General features: G+C 34.1%; 3 protein-coding genes across 4 annotated transcripts; 1 reads left to right on the top strand and 2 right to left on the bottom strand.

The window, feature by feature from the left end:
- Positions 1–4,886: 4,886 nt before the first annotated feature.
- Positions 4,887–8,528, bottom strand: LOC142552339 (uncharacterized). The gene is made up of 4 exons (XM_075662084.1): positions 8,182–8,528; positions 6,667–6,771; positions 6,489–6,559; positions 4,887–5,279 (listed from the first exon to the last, which is right to left on the bottom strand). The coding sequence occupies exons 1-4, from the start codon at positions 8,356–8,358 to the stop codon at positions 5,027–5,029; spliced, it is 606 nt and encodes a 201-aa protein (XP_075518199.1). The 5' UTR covers positions 8,359–8,528; the 3' UTR covers positions 4,887–5,026.
- Positions 8,529–10,817: 2,289 nt separating this feature from the next.
- Positions 10,818–12,093, top strand: LOC142551057 (uncharacterized). The gene has a single exon (XM_075660098.1). It carries the CDS (start codon positions 10,825–10,827, stop codon positions 11,947–11,949), a length of 1,125 nt encoding a protein of 374 aa, XP_075516213.1. The 5' UTR covers positions 10,818–10,824; the 3' UTR covers positions 11,950–12,093.
- Positions 12,094–14,808: 2,715 nt separating this feature from the next.
- Positions 14,809–21,116, bottom strand: LOC142552338 (uncharacterized). Of its 2 annotated transcripts, none has more exons than XM_075662083.1 (8): positions 20,840–21,116; positions 19,708–19,914; positions 18,776–19,038; positions 18,531–18,635; positions 18,304–18,417; positions 17,233–18,206; positions 15,341–16,274; positions 14,809–15,260 (listed from the first exon to the last, which is right to left on the bottom strand). In XM_075662083.1, the coding sequence occupies exons 2-8, from the start codon at positions 19,872–19,874 to the stop codon at positions 14,965–14,967; spliced, it is 2,853 nt and encodes a 950-aa protein (XP_075518198.1). In that variant the 5' UTR covers positions 19,875–19,914; positions 20,840–21,116; the 3' UTR covers positions 14,809–14,964. The 2 variants fall into 2 exon arrangements, with proteins under 2 accessions (XP_075518198.1, XP_075518197.1); XM_075662082.1 differs by having other exon boundaries at positions 19,708–19,889.
- Between the last annotated feature and the right edge of the window lie 899 nt (positions 21,117–22,015).

The raw sequence follows: 22,015 nt of genomic DNA, 5'->3' as shown, positions 1-22,015 counted from the left end.
CGATAAAATGAAAAAAATTGTAATATTGTTCTTTGCGATTTGATGATTTATATTGTTCAATTTCAATTTTAGTTTTGTATCTTTCGATTTTTTTTGACGATTTTAGTTTTTTTTTTCATCGAACATTTTGATATGTCATCACAAACATCAGTTATGTCTAAGCCATATATAGAGCACCGTATATGTGTCACATCAGAAAAATACTAAACATTTTTAAAAAACTAAACAAAACAAAACCAAAGACAGCGGACCAAGATTAAAACTGATAGCATCGAATACCAAAATCGGAGAGACAAATTAAATATACATGACTAATATTCCAGTTTTGCCCCATAAAATTTTCAAGTAATTCTATTAACAAGTTTAATATCATAGGTGGTACATGTATTCCTTAATCTCAACTAATTATTAGTTAAAATTATCTTTATGTTTCGGTATGTGACACGATCTTTCAACAGCTAGAGATTCATTGAACCATAATCATTGTCACACACACACACACACACACACACACACTGATAAAGACATTTTTTAGAAAGGAAAAAACTTCAAATTGTATCACCAGCCAGATAAAAGTTAAGTTTATATGAGTTCTGGTAACTTTTAAACATCACTTCTGAGGGGAATACTTATTTTTTAAAACATGCATGGGAAACAACTGGCTATCTGGGCAGGATCTAATGGGGCCTCGTTTAATCAAATGTCGACGCATTAATAAAGAAGAATAACAAATAAATAAATAAAGAAATGATTTGTCTCATAATACCAAAATCGTCAATTCATTTGTTTGTTTGTTCGTGTAGGGGTTGAGAAATATGTTGTCCCTGGGGTTGCTTCAGATCTTGATGAAAGAAATTTGAAGATCTCCTCAAGTTTTATTGCAGTAGGTGTACAGTTTACACTAGCACTTATGTTCAAATGTAGATACTATATATATATCACCGATTTCTCTCTGTTTTTTTTTAAGAAAAAAATGTGAATTATATTGGGTATAATAATCGTCTTTTACAATATAACAATTAAACATATTATTTGAGTTGTTGTACGTACGATGTATAAGAGTATTTGCACAGTGATCACAACTAAAACAACAAAGATTTGGTTCTACATAATTTTTTTAAAAAATTAATATTTATATTTTTATAAAATCTCTCACCTGGTTAATTTGTTTAAAATATACATATATAGTCAAATTTCTTGATGATGAGCTCTTGTTAAATCCATATTATAAAATATGATGCACACAGCAAGCTAGAGAATCCAAAATTATTTATTTATTATTAATATGTATTTGGAAACAAATGAATTGCCTCGGGACTTTAATTTACGAGGTGAAAGTGTTCGATATCATGTGGATTATGTTAGAGTTGGCCCCAAGAAGAAGGCCAACCGCAGAACTGATAGATTTCATCGAAGGGTCCGCTAACATGAATTGATTTAATATTTGGGTCCGACTAAATAATTATTTTTAAAATATCACCTTTTTGTATTGACCATCGGGAATTGTAATTGCAATACAAATATTATGAAAATCATATTAATACCAAATAGCTTTATATTTAAATATTATTTATATTTCTAAGTAAACGATTAATAATGTTGGTTCAAGATATAATACATTTCTAAGTTTGATGATTTGCATGAAGTTTAAGTTTTATTCAAAATATACAAGATTTATAACAATGATGATAAAATTTTATTTTCTTTTGTGTATCGTTAGCGTGCACAAATTTTTCGACGACAAAATTTAATATGGACAGATAATTTAAAACATTGTGGGGGCAAACGTTTGATCCTATAAATTCATTTCTACTTTTTTTTTTTTTTTATAAACAGTTTTGATTTTTCTATTATTTATTCTAGGAAAAATTACATTTTTTTTTTTGTCTCTTATCAGTACATTTTACGATTTTGATATCTTATGTTGTCAAATTTTGGTCTTGGTATGTTATTTTTGCTCTTTTTTTCCTTCATAATTTTGGTTTTTTTCTACGTAATGCATACATAACCGCGTATAACAGCGATTTGGGCGTTGACACATCATTACTCCAATATAAAATAATTGAAATTATCAAAATTGAAAGATACAAAATTAATATTGAATTTCGATAATATAGATAACCAAATTAACAAAAAAAGATAAATATATATAACTAAAAATGTAATTTTCCGTTTATTCGATCCTCAACCTACTTGCATTTCTTAATTTTCTTAATGTTACCAATTAATAATACTTACAGATCAGTCAGTATTATTTCCAAAAATATTTATTAAAGAACATTTATTTATTCATTCTAGATTTCTATCAGTATCGCTGTAGAAAAGCTAAATGTATGGAATCGATTGAAGATAGAATTAGTAACTCATGTCAAAAAATTAAACTGCTCTTAATTTTTTTGGATTAAAAATAAATAGAATTGTGGTCAAATTAAATTAATTGGATCTGAAATGGGTAAATATTATTTAGTAATTTTTTTAATTTATTTTTTACGGTCGTTCATTTAATAATATGTAGTTGTAGAAGGAAAGAAGAAAACGTTTGGATCGATGCTAACCAACTTCCCATAAATTTGCATTTATGTGAAGAGATGTTATGTCATATCAACAACAATAATAAAAAAAAAATTAATATATAAAAACTTTAAAATACTTAAATATGATTCTAATAATTCTCCTCCTAAATTAACAAATTACATATGTATTTATGTATGCTATTATTAAATTTAACGTTTTTATTTCAGAAATGATATCTTAACTTTCTCGCCATAGAAGATTGATCGCTTTAACAATTAATAAATCAAGTCGACATCAAACCAATTGACTAAATGTCTCATTTAGTGTATTAAATTCACAATTTATGTACCTTTTTCACTTATTTAAGACCATTAGGGTTTGTCAGTTGCGTATTATACATATTAATTTTTTTTTTTGTTTACTCGATTAATCGCTCAATCAATTACTTAATTAATTAAGCTTTTAGACGATGCAATATTAATTAAATAATTAATCGATTTTTTTTCGCACTTAAAAAGTGTATTCGGCAACGTGCGTCTTAATTAGATTGGATCCACCTTAGCTAGTTTGTATTCTTTTTTAAAACGAATTATGCTACCGATACAACGAGATTTAAAATATATTCAACTATTTTATGGAACAAAAATGATTTCTTCAATACATTTTAACGTTTGGAAATTGGAATTCCATGTATATATTTTTATCATATTTACCATGCACACACATGTGTACAGAATACAATTCCATATTTTTGCGAAAATATACAATTTAGATTTGCATGACACCAAAACCCAACAATTTGCCACCTTAATTCAATCAACTAATAATTGAAAATACAGACGAATTCATTCACAAAAATCAGTTATATTTGTCCAAATTAAAATGAAGCTGCAATAATTAATAAGACATTAATTTATTGATGATATGTCCTTTGGTTGGTAATAGTAGCATCACTACTGTACAACTTTTTAACCACCTATGATCACAGCTCACATCCAATCCTATCCAATCCAATCCAATCCCCAATCCAATCCAATCCGGCCTCCTGTCCTTCTCTATTTGGGTCCAATACCTTATTCATTACATTCGCCCAACACTCGTCCATGCATCTATCTATCTTACACGTCGCCTTCCACCTTACATTAAATAGTTCGATTTTTATTATAAATTAAGGATAATTTTTGAGTCTGATATTATGATTAACAAGTATGCCTTTCAAAAAAAATAAAAATAAATATTAAAAACAACACATTTTGAGTGGAATTTAAATTAAAGTTGCCATCGCGACATGCTAAATTCGTTTTCAAACATCAAAATCGGAGGGTCCCTTTGTGTGAATGATGTTTGAAATGCGTATCATTGCAAAATCTTCCTGAATCAAGTCATTATCGCAGTTTTATTGAGAATGATGTTATTTTAACAATTCAAACAAAGCTAGGTTGTGTTTTTTAGTTAACCCAAAAAAATAATAATAATTTTTTCTCCTTAATCGAATGAATATATATAGGTACTCTAAATCTATCCTTCTACAACTACTTGTATTTTCATCCATCGATAGTATTTCAATCTCAAATAATAGAGAATTTTCAATCAGATTTTCTTGCTGATATTATATTTCTAATCGGTCAATCAAAACAAATAGTTATTTCTGGCGCTGCATTAGTGATTTGCAAACACTTCAGATATTTTACATCTGGGATTTCTTTTGAAAAAGAACTCTTGTTGGTTCGAAGGCAGCTAAAATTAATTTCAGGTTCATACAGTAAAAAAGTAGGACCACTTTGTTTTCTGCACCATTCTCTAATAATATATATATGTATACACATACTGTTTATAAACAATATTAAATGAAACCCAACGATATTTTTCTGTACAATTCACATGATATCAGGTGGCATCCATGTTAGATACAACCACAGAGTTAATGATTTCTTTTACCTGAACTGATCGATTATCAATTTATATGAAACACGAACATCATTCAATCTCTTCTACAAGTTCCTTTCCACTCAAATCTTTGTAAGTTGCTGCAGAAATTTTCATACACAGGGTCACGTCACAGTCCAATTAATGCACATTTTATCCATGACATCGAGTAGTGAAGATCCGCGATGTCCCCTGTGACTCTGCTAAGGAATGTAACACATGTAATAAAGTCTCATACTGTTCTCCGACTTTAACCTTTTTTTTTTTTAATTATTATCCTTCCAACGAATTTTTTTTTTTTTTTTTTTGAATTATAACTCAGTGTTACAGCAACGAGATATGGAGGATTTTATAAGATTTTAAGAGGCACGAATCATCGAGATTTAACAGAGATGGCACATGAATTCACAAGTACGTTGTTATCACTTGCCAGCAACCAGAATTTGGACGATCAAGATTTTGGAATTTATGAATGTTCTCATTGATGAAGAATGTCGCCTAATCATAGGTTCAAACGAATTTGAGGTACTTGTTGAATTTATTCAGAACATGTAATGATACAAAGTCGCAACACAAACCATACTTCTTACCCTTTTCTCCTCTTGTGGCTCAGCACAAAGTCGTCGTCGTCGTCGCTTTCATTTATCAAACGTTTTTTTGGTTTTACTTCACCGGACTTGGGGACCTGTTGTGGCCTTTTGGAACTCTCCGGTTTACTTGATACGGGTGGTGGTGGAGATTTTATTGGAGTACCTGATCGAAGTTGCTTTTGCTTCCTTCCCTTTTTCTCAAAGGCCTTCTTTGCTCGTTCGGGTGACAGCAAACCATGCTCCATCATCCTGTAAATATGCGAAAATTATCCATCTATTCTTTGGGCCAACTTGTTTGCCAGAATTTTCAGAATAAGGTGAATAGTGATTAAAAAGGCGGAAGAAAATTATGTAAAGAAGTGGAATAAATGTAGAGTGGTTTTGGGCATGAGAATAAGCAACTCAAAAACCAAAAATAGAAGTTCCCCGGAACATACAAGCCGTGGCCCGTGAAGCACAACATTGCATCAGTGATAAAGTGCATTTTTCAAACAATCAACGACAAATCACAAACACGGATGGATGTGGCAAGTAGTGTCACTGCAAATCACGAATTTCTGGAGCTAAAGTTCCAGCAAGACAGAAATCAGTTTCTTTATACCGTGAATTATCTAGTTCCAAACACTTTACAGAGATTTTAGTATAGATATTATTTTATCATGTCCCTACACTTGGATCAACAATACAGACCATTGTTTACTTGAGTATATGAAGTATTGCCATGAAAGTGCTCATGCCAATGGCAAAAAACTTTTAAGTGGCTTTGTTCTTGTTCATGTCATTATGCTGCTATAACCCAAGAGTCAACCCTATGAATCAGTATAGTAAAGATTGATTAATTACATATTGTAACTGGGACTATGCATGTCAAGAATGAGATTTTTGTTATGTGTGCTGTTTTCATTTTTATACCGATGTTGGCTCCTCCATCCCCATTGAGCCAACCAACTTGGTCTGTATCCAAAAAATGCATTTTTATCCTTGTACAAGAGAAAAAGATCTTCTCCTCGAAAGAAAAGTCACACCTTTGCCTCTCGGAGACATACCAAATACAAATATTTAAAAAAGAAGCATGAGAAAGTCAGTAACTTGTACAACACCACATGCCTAAATTTTAACCATACGTTTGAGCAGAACTCTGCTGCTCATAGCTCCAACAGCAATTATTTTGCATCTCTACACTAGCCTTTTCAAATAGTTAATCGTAGTTGATAGAGTTTAATGTCTAGTCTTCTAAGGCCATTCACACCTCTAGGTAAGTCCACTATAGGACGGGGTATTGCATTGTTACTGCAAACAATTCAGTCAACAGTTTGAAAAAACTCCTTGAAAATTGGCATCGAACCCTAACTTCAAGAACATTGCAATCTCCACAATCACCGTATAACGACATACATGTGATATTTCTACTCCAAAATTTTCTCAACAGAAGAGCCCAGTGCATGAATAGAAACTAACCAAAATTCGGCCATTTCACTTGAAGGTATTTGCTTCGATAAGGATTCATAGAATATCCTCAATGGTTCTCTCTGTCAACAAAAGCAGCAAAATCAAGAAAAGTAGGGACTGTTCGTGGCTTAATTCGTGATATAAATGAATAATCATATAGCACAAAATCAAATAGCTGATACAGAACCTCTTCAGGAACATCAAATTTCTGCCCGGGCAAGGAATAAACTTTCTTCACTCTGGTTTTGGTCACTGTTTTCGTGACAGTTTTTGATTGACGTGATGTTTTGATCTTCACTTGATCGAAACACATTGAAATTCAATAAGAGAAAAAAATAAGAATTCACAAAATAAACACTAAGCTTGGCAATAATCAACACCCGATGCATCCACCAGGGGCATACATATTAGCAGACAGTAGTTTAAAACATTATAATCCAGAGCAACTAATTCTAATATTAACAATGTTTCCATTTCTACAAATTTATTCAATCAAAAACTAGAACGCATGTTGGCTAAATTTGGAAAACAACATAATAGATAACGATAAAAAAAAAAGAAAAAAAAGATTACATCTCGGAGGCTTTAAAGCCGATCAAGGTTCAGTAAGGACGTTCTAATTATCTACAAGCACAAATAAAAAAATATTTATTTATTTATTTTAAAAATAAGCTTTGTCAAATCAAAATGCATCCGCAGCAACGAAACCATATAATTAACAAATATTCCAAATCTAATGGTAAAAAATCAGCAATTCTAAAAATGGGCAAAGGGAGGTGATACCCGGGAGGCCCGGGTCATGGGTATCAGATGATCTCGGGTCATGGATCATGTTAGAAGAAGTTTTAGGCTAATTTGACAGATAATTGGGCAAATATATACCCGAGACATCATCTCCCTAGACTATTAGCAGCCGGGCATACACCTCGAGTTACCAGAAGCCGGGGCTTCTAGACAAGTTCCCGGATAATTGCTTTCTACCCGAGTTACCTCGATAATAGCACCGCATTCGAGTGCGCAAGTATGATATATCTTATATTGGTAATTATTACTGTCAGAATCACAAGGATTTGTCGTGTCAGAAAAGTTGTCAGGAAATAGGACATATGTTACTATCTTGGTGGACATTGAAAACAGGGTCATCGACTTTCTTGCTATAAATATCAAGTTTGCTCAAATTTAAAACATTCATTCATATATATATATAACTTGTTCACACCATTTCTACAGTATTTTTCTCTTTGCTACATAACTTTTTCTCACCCTCATGCTGACTTTAGCATCGGAGTAATAACACCGGACATCCTTCCGTCGCCCATTCATGTGGTTATCTTCGTGTTTACAGGTCAATACTCGTTCTTTTGGAAAGAAAAAACCTCTTATTTGGACACATCTCACCGGACTTTTATTCCTTGTCATTTTAACAACTCGTCCCGGTGAAATTGCTCACGCATCTCACACCAATTTTCACCCGGTCACATCAAGAGGAACACAAAGTAAAAATCAATCCAGGAAAGCACCAATCTTTCAAGATACAAATTATAATAAACCCAAATTGAAAGAAATAAAATTAATCCTTACAAATGGGACACCTCAGTTTTGGCTTCTCTTGATTAAAAAATGATAGCAAAAAAGGAACCAAATCGAAAAAACAAATGATTTATTATAGGGAAAAGGAAAAACTTTGGAAATCGATACATACAACTTTGGATACATTATTAGTGGATCTGTTCTTGGCATCAGCAGATTGCTTGATTGAGATCTCTGAAACTTTCTTCTTTGATTCAATGATCTTGGATTTTGATGAAGATGTTGATGGTCCATCTCCTATCCCGGGCTTAACTTTGATCAAATTGCTTGATTTTGTATCAGTGGCCATGGATTTTGTTCTGGGTTTAATTCTCAATTCCCTGTCTCCCCTTTTCCGTTTCAGGTAAAAATGTATGCAATAAGGAAAAAGATCGGACAGGTGGAAAAGAGACAAGTAGGTGGAAGAGCTTTCTTTCACTGATTTTGAGGATATTTTACTGTTACATTCACGAGGTTTTTTTTTTAGGATGTAACGCCACGATATCTTAAAAAAAGCAGGTGAGAATTTTCATTTAACCAATAGTTTACCAGTTATGCTATTATTTTACTGCTTCCACTTTGTATGCAATTTGGCTAACTACTCATTTTTTAAGCTGTTTAAATAAATAATAAAATCAATCAATCTTAATTATATGGCCGAAAATTACCTATAAATATGTAGCTCAAAACAGTTAATTTAATTTTAAAATCAATAACATAATTACAACGAATGTATTCGAATATAATGGTTTATTATTTTGTCATTGCAATTCATGATTAGTATATGGTTGTTCTGACCGTGGTGTAACTAAAATTAATTGCAAAAAACGGGTATGAAATTGTTGGAATCAATCCAAAATATTTTTCGAAGGAAAGAAAACCTAAAATTTGAGTCAGATGTAGCTTTTCCATAGTTACTAAGCATCCATGGCTGAATGATTACTTATTAAGATAGTAGGGACGAATTTGATTTCGAACTTCTCTTTAACCATTTCTTGGAGTTCATATTCCCATCTTATGATCTAGGGAACATTATAATTTATGGCAAATTAGATCATGGCTGTCAAACCGTCAAATTGTATATTTGCTTGTTGAAATTTAATCCATATGTTTTTAACATTTTTGGGAAGAATAGAGGAAGAAAGTTTTAAACCAAGTAGGTATAAACCGATGAATATCATCTAATTGAAATTTTATCCACCAAGAATATTTACGTTGAGAATTCTCATATATAAGAGTTGTATCCCAGGCCATGATATAATCATGATAATTGAAAATATTTGGCATTGCCTGAAAAGTATTTAATTGCCTAGCTTGACCAAGAAGTAAGCCCCAATTGGTTGTTGGGATAATTTTCTTTATAATCATTTTAGAAAATGCAAAATCTCTGTTGCGATCCATATGTTGTATTTCAACTGAACCAGTTTCTACTGGGACTGTTTCAAAATAATCTCTAGTTTTTCTTCCCAATATGAGTTGTAAATCTTTAATTAAATAGCTTTGAGCTATATGGATTGGTGATAGACCTTTTAGGTCTTTATCAACAGGACATCAATTAAGACATCCTGAAATTAGGTAAGATATTTTAATTCTTCTTTTGATCCTTTTAATGCAAATATTGCATTATTATAATAATGAATTTCATATGCAGTAGGATCATCTGAGAATTCTTTAATAGGGTCAAATTTCTCTTCCTCTGTAGTAGCCATATTAGGCTGAGAAACTGTTGCACTTCTTTTAAAAGGTGGTTTATTCATGGGCTTTTTTCCCGTTGCTGGCCTCTTTAGGATTGTCTTCTAAGGGGGGATCCCTGCAAAAATTCTCTGGTTAGAAAATCTGGTAAACAATTAGATTTTCCAGAGATATGTTCAATATCAAAATCAAAACATGCTAATATAGCTTGTCATCTAGCAAATATTTGTTTTGATGCTATTACTTTAACATCTTTTAAGAGAATATCTTCGGCAGATTTGCAATCAACTCTTAATAAAAAATTCTTATTTAAGAGATCACTTTCAAATTTTGTAATATATTTAACAATCGAAAGAATTTCTTTCTTTATTGTAGAATGATTCTTTTGAGTATTATTCTAAGTTCCAGAAATATATCTGACATAAATGTATTATCTATTTTTTGTTTAAGTATTTCTCCATATCCAATATCAGAGGTGTCTGTTTCAACTATTTTAAATGCTTCAGGATTAGCAATAGATAAACAAGGGGGTTCTTTAACCCGTTCTTTTATTTTTTGTATTGTTAAAGTATGGCTAAGGGGACAAAATTGATGTAGGTATCCATTGTTAGGGCCAGGGATAAAGCATCCACTTTATCGAAGTGTTTACTGTGTCCTCGTTCTTAAAATATCCATCTAGTCACCGTAAAAGCGACTTAATTATTTCTATCATCTTATACATGAGAACTTGGCCGGGCTTCCTGGAGCCTTCTCACTTTTGATAACCAAAGAGACATGAAGAAGCTGAAGGAGTTAAGACTGTGTGTCTAGTTTTGTAGCCCAATATAGTCCTGCAATTCCTGAAATTAAAATGATGTTAGTGATAATATCAGAGGCCACCTCCTTATATCTTCATACGGCATATTTGCCTGACCAATTTCTCGTCTTTAAAAAAGAAGCCCATCTGCCAATGAAACGTTTGTCCAGCAACTGATGGGTTGGCCCAACTGAACCGTTTCAAATGGCGAAGATATAGATAGTGGGACTGAAAGCCCATTCAAGACCATCGTTACTAATACTACAAATCCCTCCCTGTACATGCAAAATGACAAAACAATCGTATGTTATGACCTCCTCGATCACAGCTCACAACAGTACACTAAAGAGCTCTCTCTCTCTCTCTCTCTCGCTCCAACCCATCTTTGTGTTCTTGATCAAGCTTCTGTGTGATATGAAGGCCAACAATAATTCAATCAAATTGAAAACAACCCCACGTACTCAATTGTTTTCCTGTGGTTTCTTTCGCCAATGCACGCAGACTGTACTTAGTCCCACCACCACCTCCACTCCACCACCACTTCCCCAGGCGCCGGCACCTCCGCCAGCGCATTCACAGCCTGAATCTTCCTCGTCTTCTTCTTCCAACACGTCACAGAGCTTCACACAATGGAAGTTCCCTCTCTCCAACTCACCCATAGGACACAACTCATATTCACACCCCAAACCCAATCCGGAGCCCAACCCCAGAAGGGATATCTCTGTTCCACCACCAATTTTGCATGCCAATTTGGAGGAGCTGTTCCACACGGCGGAGCTTCACTTCAGTTCTGGGTCAGACTACGACCGGGTCGGGGTGATTCAGTTGCTGGAGAGATCCCTCGTCCCAGACCCACGCGCTGCGGTGGAAGGAGGTGCTTGTCCGGTGGCAGTGGTGAGAGGGGTCGTGGAGTGTCTACGTGAGGGTGTGGCGCGTAAGCCGTCCAGTAAGGTCTTACTGGCGCTTTGCCTGGTAGAGGAAAACAGGAGCGTTGCGGTAGAGGCCGGGGCAGTTACTGCAGTGGTGGAGGCGCTGGCGGATGCCGAGATTTCGTTGGCGGAGAGGTCATTGGCGGTGTTGGAACTTCTGTGCACGACGGCCGAGGGCGCGGAGGAGGTGCGCGCCCATGTTTTGGCTGTTCCGATGATGGTGGAGGTTATGGGGAGAATGGAGGGGAGGGGAAAAGAACATGCATTAAGCGTTTTGGCGGTAATCTACGGTGTCTTATGTGACGATGCGACGGTGGCGCCCCCGGAGGAGGTGGCGCGTGCTGTGATGCTAGCTTTGCAGGGGGATTGCAGTGCTAGAGGGAGAAGGAAAGGGGCCCAGCTTCTGAGAATTCTGCAAGAAAATGGACGGTCAGACATGACCCAAGATGTTGATGAGCGGTCTGGATTTTTCGATCAACGTTGACGCTTTATGCTGAATTAATTTATAATTATTCGATGGTTTTTTTTTTTAATGTACATTATATTTTAGAATATTATATTCTTAAATTTTTTTTTTTTTTTTTATCGTGAAGTACTTAATAGTAAATAACTGCAACATTCCTGTATTGATTCTAGTTTATACTTATTATTATTATTATTTTTATTATTTAAATTTAAATATAAAAAACATGGTACGTATAGTTGTATGTTAAAATCAGTCACGTGCGGTGGGGTATAGAGTAAGGCCATGCATATGCTGCATGTCAGATTCGTCGTGCAAACCGCGAAGTTTGGCAATCATGTAGTATTTATACCTACAATTTATTATATTTCCCCTAATTTTTTGTTTAAAAAATCAAACATTTTATTTCACTTTCAATGTCACATTTCATTGTGTCCTATTTTATAAATTCATCCTTCGAAAATAGAATTCGATTAGTTGATTGCTAATACTTTTAACATCTTCCAGTAAAATTCATCATTGATTTTTTGCAAGTTATTGACGATTACAAATATTAAAAAAAATCTAAAATATAATATTTTTCCCAAAAACATATATCTTCAACTAAATGTTTTTAATATGTCAAAATAAAATTGTTTATTGGGTTTCAAAAACCTTTTTACATATTGAAATAAAATTACTTTTTGAAAATAATTCTCTCATATTATAATGTGATTTATTATTTATTGATGAAGACATAAAGTTTTTAGAGAGTATTCATTGTACAAAGATTTATTACGGAAATATATATACTTTCCGATAAAAAGAATTTAATGGCCATCGGATTATTCTTCCATCCATCTGAGTCATAAAAGAGGATGCCAATAATCATTTTCTTCTGAGTACATTTTTTGCATTTCAGCTACTTTTTTTTTCCTGTACCCAATACTAGCACGAGCCTTAAATTAATTAATTAATATCATCTATACTTTTTTCGTTTTATTAATTTCAAATAAAAAAATTCCAGTTTTATTCCTCTGTGTTGTCATTTTCTATATTATTTTGAGACCCTCGAGATCTCAAATAATAAATAAAATATATATAATACTCTATATTGGAATCTCGAAGGGGGCGAGTTTGGAAATTGTTCGAGATAATTGTTGATGATAAAAAGTCTAACACAATTTAATAACATAATTAGCGTACTGAGAACATATAGGGAAGCAATATTAGAAACGTTCTCTTAAAGATGAGCAACTAAGGGCTCCCAAAGTTGTGTTCGAGTTAACCATCTTCTTGAACGAGTACGAGTATGTCACCTAAGTTTATCCATCATTGTTTATTTGACTACCATGATTTGTAAGTTACTGCATTAACATGATGATTTGTTCAGGACACATTCGCTAAAAATAATAATAATAAGTAACTGAGATCTACATGTATAAAAAACAAGTGAAACAAACATGTATTAGTGAATAAAAATTATCCTAATACATCCAAAATGATCATACAAATTATTTTGTTGTAAATCGAACCATGAATTATGAACTTATATACTACCAACCTCAAATAATTATCTTAACCTCATGATTATCTAATTGATTTTTATATTGGTTTATCTTGAAAACAAAACATAATTTGTGATTGAGATTGTCTCGCTGACTCAATCTTGACAGATATCAAAAAGCTTAATATAATCAGAATTGATTGAACAGGAACATAAATTTAAACAAAATATAACGGAGCAAGAAAGTGTCCAATATCGATATTTAATATTAGTGTGTTTTTTTTAAAAAAAAATAATTTTACCTCACAAATAGTGTTGTATCATGAAAATTTATTTTTGAGAGGGTGTTTGGTGGGTACCTCATCGTTCAAATATCATGTTTATTTTTATGAACCGGATATTTTATTAATCACAAGAAAAAGTATGTATACAATTGTCTTGAGTTCAAATCAAGGTTAGGACAAAAACTTTTGTGAGACGATCTCACGGATCGTATTTTGTGAGACAGATTTTTTATGCTAAGAGTATTACTTTTTATTGTGAATATCGATAGGGTTGACCCGTCTCACAAGAAACCTACTCCAAGGCTAGATAAGCACAAATAAACTCCAAATTCAAACATTTATATACAAGGATAGTGCTAGGCTATACAAGGAGAGAATCAAGTCGAAACTGCAGCAATATCTTGACATATCATGTCTAACAAGTTTAGCTGGCAGCAAGTAAATTATATGGGTTAGATAAAACTGAATTAACCCCGCCATCATTAATGAATTAATAAGTTATATATGAGATTAAAATATGGTTTGATATTCAAAATATTGCTTAAAATTATCCACAACCAAGAATGTCTTGTTTAGGAGATCATGATCATCAGGAGGTCTTCTTGTGTGGTCTATGTCTATATGTATGTAGGTGTTGGAAAGATCATGATCAGTAATGCACACATCAGTACTTAGTCTCAACCCCTTTTTTAAAAAAAAATAAAAAAAACTTTTCATTTGAAGAGCTAGCTTGGTTTAAGGAGCCGTGCTATTTAAACAAGATGCATCAATATGACTGGTTTCTTGAATTGGCTCAATAAATTATTATTTATTTAAATGTCATCTGCTAATATTTTGAATGGTCATTGATGGGGTTGTGGTATTGGATCGGTTATGTAAGTTCCACGTACATATAGAACAATATGCAACGCATTTTTGCCATTGCATTTTCAACTTCAAATTGTAGCTGGATCGTTAACCTAAAAAATTGTCGAACTTGAGGTTGAAAGAAACTTGACCTCGACTGCATTCTAGCATATCACTAGACAGTACTAATAAAACACTCCGTTGATATAATTTCCAGATGTGTAACTTCGAGTTTCGAGGTTTTTCCGAATTACAATTTTGCCATAATTTAAAGTTGTGTACATTTTATTAAACACCTGAAAAGGTGTATCAGCTGATTTAATACAACGTAAGTCGTCCGACAAAAGAAAACACCAAATCATATCTCGGTTCATCAGGGAGCAAAGCATAAATACCAGATACTGGCAATGTATATATTCTCTATTTCTTGGAGTTCTCTTTGGCAAAACCATTCTTTCTCACCCTTGGTCTCTTCTTATTTTCCAGATTTACTGTACGTGACCTTTCTTTCGAAGCATTCAGATTTCTACGTTTCAGATCTTTTGCACTTATGGTATACTGGTTTCTCGAATCAGGAATACTAAAGTCAGCCGGGTTCCGGTTAAGAATGCAAATACTCAATGCTGGATTATTATTTGATGGTTGAGTTACAAGATCACTAGGCCTCCCCAAGAAAATGGTCTTTGAGTTCTTCAGCCCAGAAGGTACTTGACCGACTAAAAAACGTCACTTTCAGAATATGACGATGAAAATAGGTAATGCGTGTTAGAAAACTTTGAGGAATTCAAGATAGTACCTTGCATATAGGATGCAGCCTTCTTTGAGCTTTCACCAGGACAATAAACACCATGTTGTAAAGTTTTCTGGTTATTTTGTGCAAAGATCGATCCACCGAGGAATTTCGGGTTCTCATTCCCATTCAGCCGCGGGTAGTGGTTGCAAGGTGAGAAAGGTTTATCAGGAAAATGTTTTTGGCTCACTTTTATCGAAGAACCCGACTCGCTTCCCTGATCCATCAAAGACAGCAGTTGCATGGCTGGAATTGCATCATTCGAGTAGGGATCTACAGACCCAACTGATATTGGGCTCGATCCTATTCTTCCCTCGCCGCCCTTTATATCACTGATGGTCTTTCCCATGTGGCACTGCTCAGAGAATGAATAAATTCCCATGTTATTCGGGAGAATGTGATGAAATGGTACATTTTCTCGTCTGGGAGGCCACAATAGATCTGGTGCTTCACGAGGTCTTGGACCGGCTATGATGGAACTTGAAGTCAAATATTGTGGTTTCCTCTGCTGACTCGGTGTAAATGGAGTTACGAGTTTGAATTGGCTTTCATCCAGTTTGCTCATGTCCATTTGATACTGGTTCAAACGAGGGAAGGTTACAGGAATACTTTGGCCAACACATATGTTGCCACTTGCAACAGGGACACCAGTTCTTGCATCACTCGGAGGAAAATTAATCATCCTATGACATCCATCTGCATAAAGTGCAGGCGACCCTCTGATAGAACTGTTGATGCCCACAGATGTGATATGTTTCCTCAAATTTCCAAGTTCCCTATCACGTTTATTCTTGGCCAATAGCTCGATTATTTCCATTTCGTCTGAAGCCCCTCGAAGTTCTAAGTTCTTATCTACGCTTTGAACAGTTGGCGGCTCATAAACTCTCAATGCTCTTTTGCCTTCTGTGGCTATTTCTTTATTTAGAGAAGTAGAGATGTCCTGGAAAATTAACAGAAATAAGTTGAACATAATTGAACAAAAATGAGACATGTACTAACAGCAACATGCGATATAAGATTAGGAAACCACACAACTAGAAATGAATCCTAGCTTTCTTTTAATTTGTTCATTCCTATGCTCCCTCTATTTGGGAAATTTACCAACACCGTCTTTCAAGTTGACCTTATTTTTTCATTTTCGCCATCTGATTTTTTAAAGTTAGGTCCTACTTTTCTAACTATGTTTTTTTTATTGGTTTTTAGTCTTATTTAGCTAGAGTGTTGACGTGACACCGTAAAAATGCTAACGCGTCTGACATAAACATCAATGCTCCGACGGAATATGACAAAAAGCGAAGTTACAAGATTAAGACCTGACTTTGACAAGTTAGATGCTGAAAACAAATAACATGACAATTTAGACAACTAAATTGACTATTTTTCCATCTCTATTAAGAAATTATTCAAGCCATACGAAAAGTTTGAAATCAAAAAAGTAAAAACCAAGAACAATAGTGAAAAACACAATCTCTATGCGATTCGCTCATATTAGCATACAAAGATCTCATGCAAAAAACTAAGAATAAACCATCTCAGTGAGAAAAACATTTTCCAAGAGGATACTGATAGGCTTAAGCAGGAGACGAGCATTTGACTCCAATCAGCAGTCAACTAACAGATTGACTGTTAAACATATAGGAAAATCTGCATCCCTACTGGACTAAAACAGCCAAAATTAGTTAAACAAGTGAAACTTTGAGAAAAAATATGTATGAGGAGGCTATTTAAAGTCAATTGTCAGGCAAACGCACTGTCCCAATCAGCCCAAAACAAAAAACTTAGTCAAAGACAAATTCTTAAGAATTACAAGGTTGTGGGAAATTTCATAAGCTTATGATAAGAGCATTAAACTAGCAAGCAAACGGCAGATTATGAAAACTCAAAGAAAATTTACATACCAAAGTATTATGATAGCGCAAATTCCTCTCCTCGAAAAGATTCTGCAATTGCTTCCCTTGCATCATATCTGTTTTCTGGCCAAATGACTCATTGAGATCAGGAATTCCCCTATGCTGCCTGAAAGAATATTGATTGTTGGAGTTCCTTTCAGGATCTACAAAGCTGTCGAGTGAAAGGTCCAATCCCACTTTTGCTTTGATATTGTGTTCTCCAAGAATGTTTTTCCCAGAAGGGGTAAAAGGGTTATGATCAGCTTCAACTTCAGGGATTTTACTATTTGAAGGGTCAGAGTTCATCTCCAATAGTTGTGCAGGAAGAAAACCCCGGACATATGGTCCTACTTCCACAAATGTAGAAGGAACATGTCCCGTCTTATATATACTAGTCTCAGCAGCAACATCTTTTGCAGAATTTGCAGCATATGTCTTCGGAACCTCTTGTAATTTTACCAATCCATTGTCAATAACAACCGGCCTTGCCTTTTTGTTCATATCTAGGGCCTTACTTTTCTTGACCTTGATCCGTTGAGCCTTTGAAGCAAGTTGAAAACTCAATCGTGTCGATGCATCCCCTCCTGATTCTGAATCAGATGTTTCAACTCTATTACGAACTCTCCCACCCTCTAGCATTAGGCCCCTAAACCGTTTAGTTGTGCCATTTGGGTATTTAATCCCTAAAGGTTCTCTGTCATCCTCAAGGGTTATCTTTCGTTTTCTTGAAGGACTTCGAGCGCCTTTTGAAACGACAGAAGGGATGTCTAGCTGTGGCATAGGAGCTAAAATTGCTTCCATCCCAGTTAATGTAACTTGTATTCCATTGGATGACGCGGATCTTGTTCTCTGATGCTCAATTAGATTTCTTTCCTCCTCCATTATATCAGCCAAGGAACGCAACTTTGGTTTTCTCCGGTATGGCACGGTACTAAATGCTCCATCGCTTCCTGATGCTGCATTATATGGCTCATCATAAGCATCTGTCACGAAAGTTAAAAATGCATTTGTCAAGAAATTTTTTTTGAGAGCAACCATAATGAGCAATTTCAAAGAAATTCACAAATATTTTTAGATTACCTGCAGAATTTGCATCTATTTCTTGAAACTGAAACGGATCAGCTTCTGTCATATTAGCACTGCACAAATTTCCATCTTCATTGGTTCGGACATCAGTTTTGTCTTTGCTGCTGCCTGCATGGTAAATCTGATTGTCACAGAAAACCATGGGGAGAATGGAATACAGTGAAATAGACTTGCTTAATTAATAGCCAACCATAGAAGGCTTCCATGATAACAAAACTTACATGTCTTATGCCCTTCATCCCGAGGTGGATTCGAATTCATGATATTATCACTTAGATCATTGTCTTCATGATTATTTCCATAGTCTCTTGGTCCATTTTTATTTCCTTAAAAGGTAGTGATCCAGATTAACACAAAGCAAACATCAAAATCTTTCCCGACCCAGTGTTATTTATACATGTTTATGGACTGAAGATATGCACGATAGTATGTTAAAGGCAATACTGTCTCAAATTTACTTGTTTACCAGTTTTCTTTCTGTTGAATGAGAACACGCCATGATCTCTTTCATCAACATTATTACATGAACTCGTACCAGCAAGACTTCCGTCTGCCAATACTATATCTAATGTCGTCCTCTCAGTGGAAACCTCTTGGATGCAATTTGAGCACTGCCACCATCGAAATTTGGGAACATATAATGTAGGCAGACAATCAAATAGATAACATTCTGAAGCAAACAAGGAGCAAGTCTTCAAATCCTTTTTCCTCATTTCGGAAACAAAGCCACTGCATTGAGAATAGAAAATGAATTATCTCCATTTGTTGTACTCCTCTAAAAATATACAACCCCAGAACAGTAGCTCTTCATAATGAGATAACAGTGATTTATCAGACTAAAATATAATTCAACGGCCAACTGTGACACCATAAATTGATAAGAATTGAACAAAAATCAACCCGAGATTTTCCGGGATTGAATCTGAGCGCAAGTCACACATATGCAGACATTTTATCTGAAACTTAAGAATCTTTCATGCTGCAGGTTACACAAAAAAACATTATTGTTTACAGACTTTAAAGAATAGTGCTATAACATTAGCAATGCAAAATGTATTAGCATCACCTATCAAAGATTGTAAAAAATGGAGAGCCCAACACTTTTAACACAAAGGACTATCTCAATGACAGACAAACATGTTTCCACCCACCCATATATCATCTGCCTCCTTCCATTACATAGTTTCAAACAACACTCTACATCCAAATTAATCATTAATACCAAAGACTGGATATGTTAGAAAAAATTTATCATGTGGATGTGCCATAAAACTGCAGATACAAAACATAAAAACATCATTTGACTACAAAAATATTTCAAAAGAACCAACCTCCACAGTGCCAATTGAGATAGAATTTAGCAAGCATGTGTGCATAAATATAGCCTAAAAGACTTACCGTATTGAAAAATGCTCGTGTGCTGGTGACTCGATCTCTTCAACAGCGCTACTAAGGTCTATAGCTATCGAGTTGATTTGAACAAGTGACCCTATGGACTTTGCCACAGAAGCTGCAGAATCACTTTTCCGATGACTTTCTTCCATAGGCACAATACTCTTGTCCATTCCAAGAATATAAACCTAAATTCATTGAATGAAAAGACTACTACAGATTCAGAAATTAGTATTTGGAATCAATGTATGGTACACTTTCAAGGGCTATATATATATATATATATATATATATATATATATATATATAAACTGAGGGTTTGTTTATAGAAATTTCACTAAAGATGCAATATATATACAAAATAGTCCAGGATCATGATAAACGGTTAAATCACCCATCACAAAAGAAAATGACATCCAACAATTAAAACCGGATTAAAAGTGGCATCACAATGCGTGCCCTTAGTGGAACAAATTGTTGAAACCCTAGTTAAAAAAACTAACATTTATGGATTTGTACCGGATCAATTTTTTAAGCAAATTCCATGATAGACCAATGAAAGATAGTTAAATACACCAATAGGAAAGGTAAACAGTCAAGACGAAGAAGAACAACAAAGGTAAAGCAATTTAAGGGTTTTCTTTAGGGAAAATGTTAATCTCGCTTTTACCAAGAGAAGTGAAAGATAAAGTATCAGCAGCCGGAAAAAAAGTTGGACACAAAACCCACATATCACATTCAATTATAGCTATTAAAAAAGATCCGCAGTTTAATGAACTGAATCTGTGCATTACCACCTCTAACCCAAATTAGGGTTCACTGAATTAAAGAAAGGTCTCGATAATTTCATGGACCAACTTCACTGGAGATGAATCATAAACAGTGATAAACAAGAGAAGTATCACAGATGATAACATTTACTAAAGAAATCCAGATAAAATAGGACATAAAATAAATACGCCAATAAAATAAATATAAATCCGTGGTGTACAAAAAAAAAAAAAAATCTATGCGCGGCAAAAAAGAATCAGCTGAAAGTCAGCTAAAACATAATACAAATTTATCAAACTAGGAAAACAAACACATGATACAAGAAAAAGTTAACCATCAAGCAGCAAAAATCCAAGAGAAAACAAACCTTTTGAGCTGAATCGCAAAATCAGATCAAAATCTCACTGATCGACCCAGTAAATTTTATCCGCGGCTAACTTCGAAAAAATCCTCATTCGATAGAAAAAGGAGAGGAGACTTGAGTTATCTGGTTGTCCCGAGGCAATTCGAAAGTGGGTAAGAGGAATTCGAGTGCGAAATGAAAGAGAACCCTAGAGCTTTTAGGTTTGAAATTGGTTAGAGAGAGAAGGACAGATGTTTTAGTGAGAGAAAATGAAGTGCTAGACAGGAGAGTGGGTGCTGTGTGATGCGTGGTGTATCCCTTTCTTTATTTTCTTCTGTATATATAATATATACTCTCTCATTATATGTTATATTATATATATATATATATTTTTTTTTATCATAATTTAATTTTCGAAATATTTATAAATTTTTCATCTCTATTACATATGAAACTTGTAATATTTTTATTGCATTACATACAACATGTTTAAGACCAAACAATCACACCAAATCATATTTTAACAATCATGTCATCGTAATATATTTTTATATATATCTAAAAATAGCAGGGAAAAAATCATAAATCATAAATCATGAAATATATTTTAACTCCTGCGGCATAATTTAATTGCACATGCCAGAAAGAGTGAGCCAATCAATTCTCGCCAGCAATGCAATGCTTATCACCACCCACTATGTTTGTCCTGAGAAACCCTAGTCAAACGCGCGGAGACACGCGCTGACGCTTGAAGGGTGGTTAAAAAGTCGTTGTCTTGTCAAATAGATGTCCTCCACGCACTAACGAGAGAGTTGATTGGCGCGTAATGATACTGTTCGAGGAAGCGTGTGGCCAAGCTTTTCGGGGTATTTAAATGACTAACCCTAAAATTTTTGTGTGGTAATAAAGGAGTGGGAGGTGGGGATAACCCTAGAATCTGACAGCTCCGGAGTGATAAATTACTTACGGAATTTAAAGAAAACCACTGCATAAAAATTAATTGTTAGCAGTTAAATAGATAGATATTCATTTAGGGTTTTAGGATATGATGATCTTTATGAGTTTATTCAAATATCCATCCAACAAAAAATTTAGTCAAACTTGAACAATTTCGTATTCAAAAGTGCCTCATCATGTATCATATGAGGATCGAAGAAATCCATGTAATTCTACTTCATATGAACGTATTTTAGTTTCTTT

This window comes from Primulina tabacum, chromosome 7, assembly GCF_025594145.1.
Source record: "Primulina tabacum isolate GXHZ01 chromosome 7, ASM2559414v2, whole genome shotgun sequence".
NCBI classification, from domain to species: Eukaryota; Viridiplantae; Streptophyta; class Magnoliopsida; order Lamiales; family Gesneriaceae; genus Primulina; species Primulina tabacum.
Note: the sequence above shows the minus strand (reverse complement) of the source record. Positions and strands in the feature narration are given on the sequence as shown.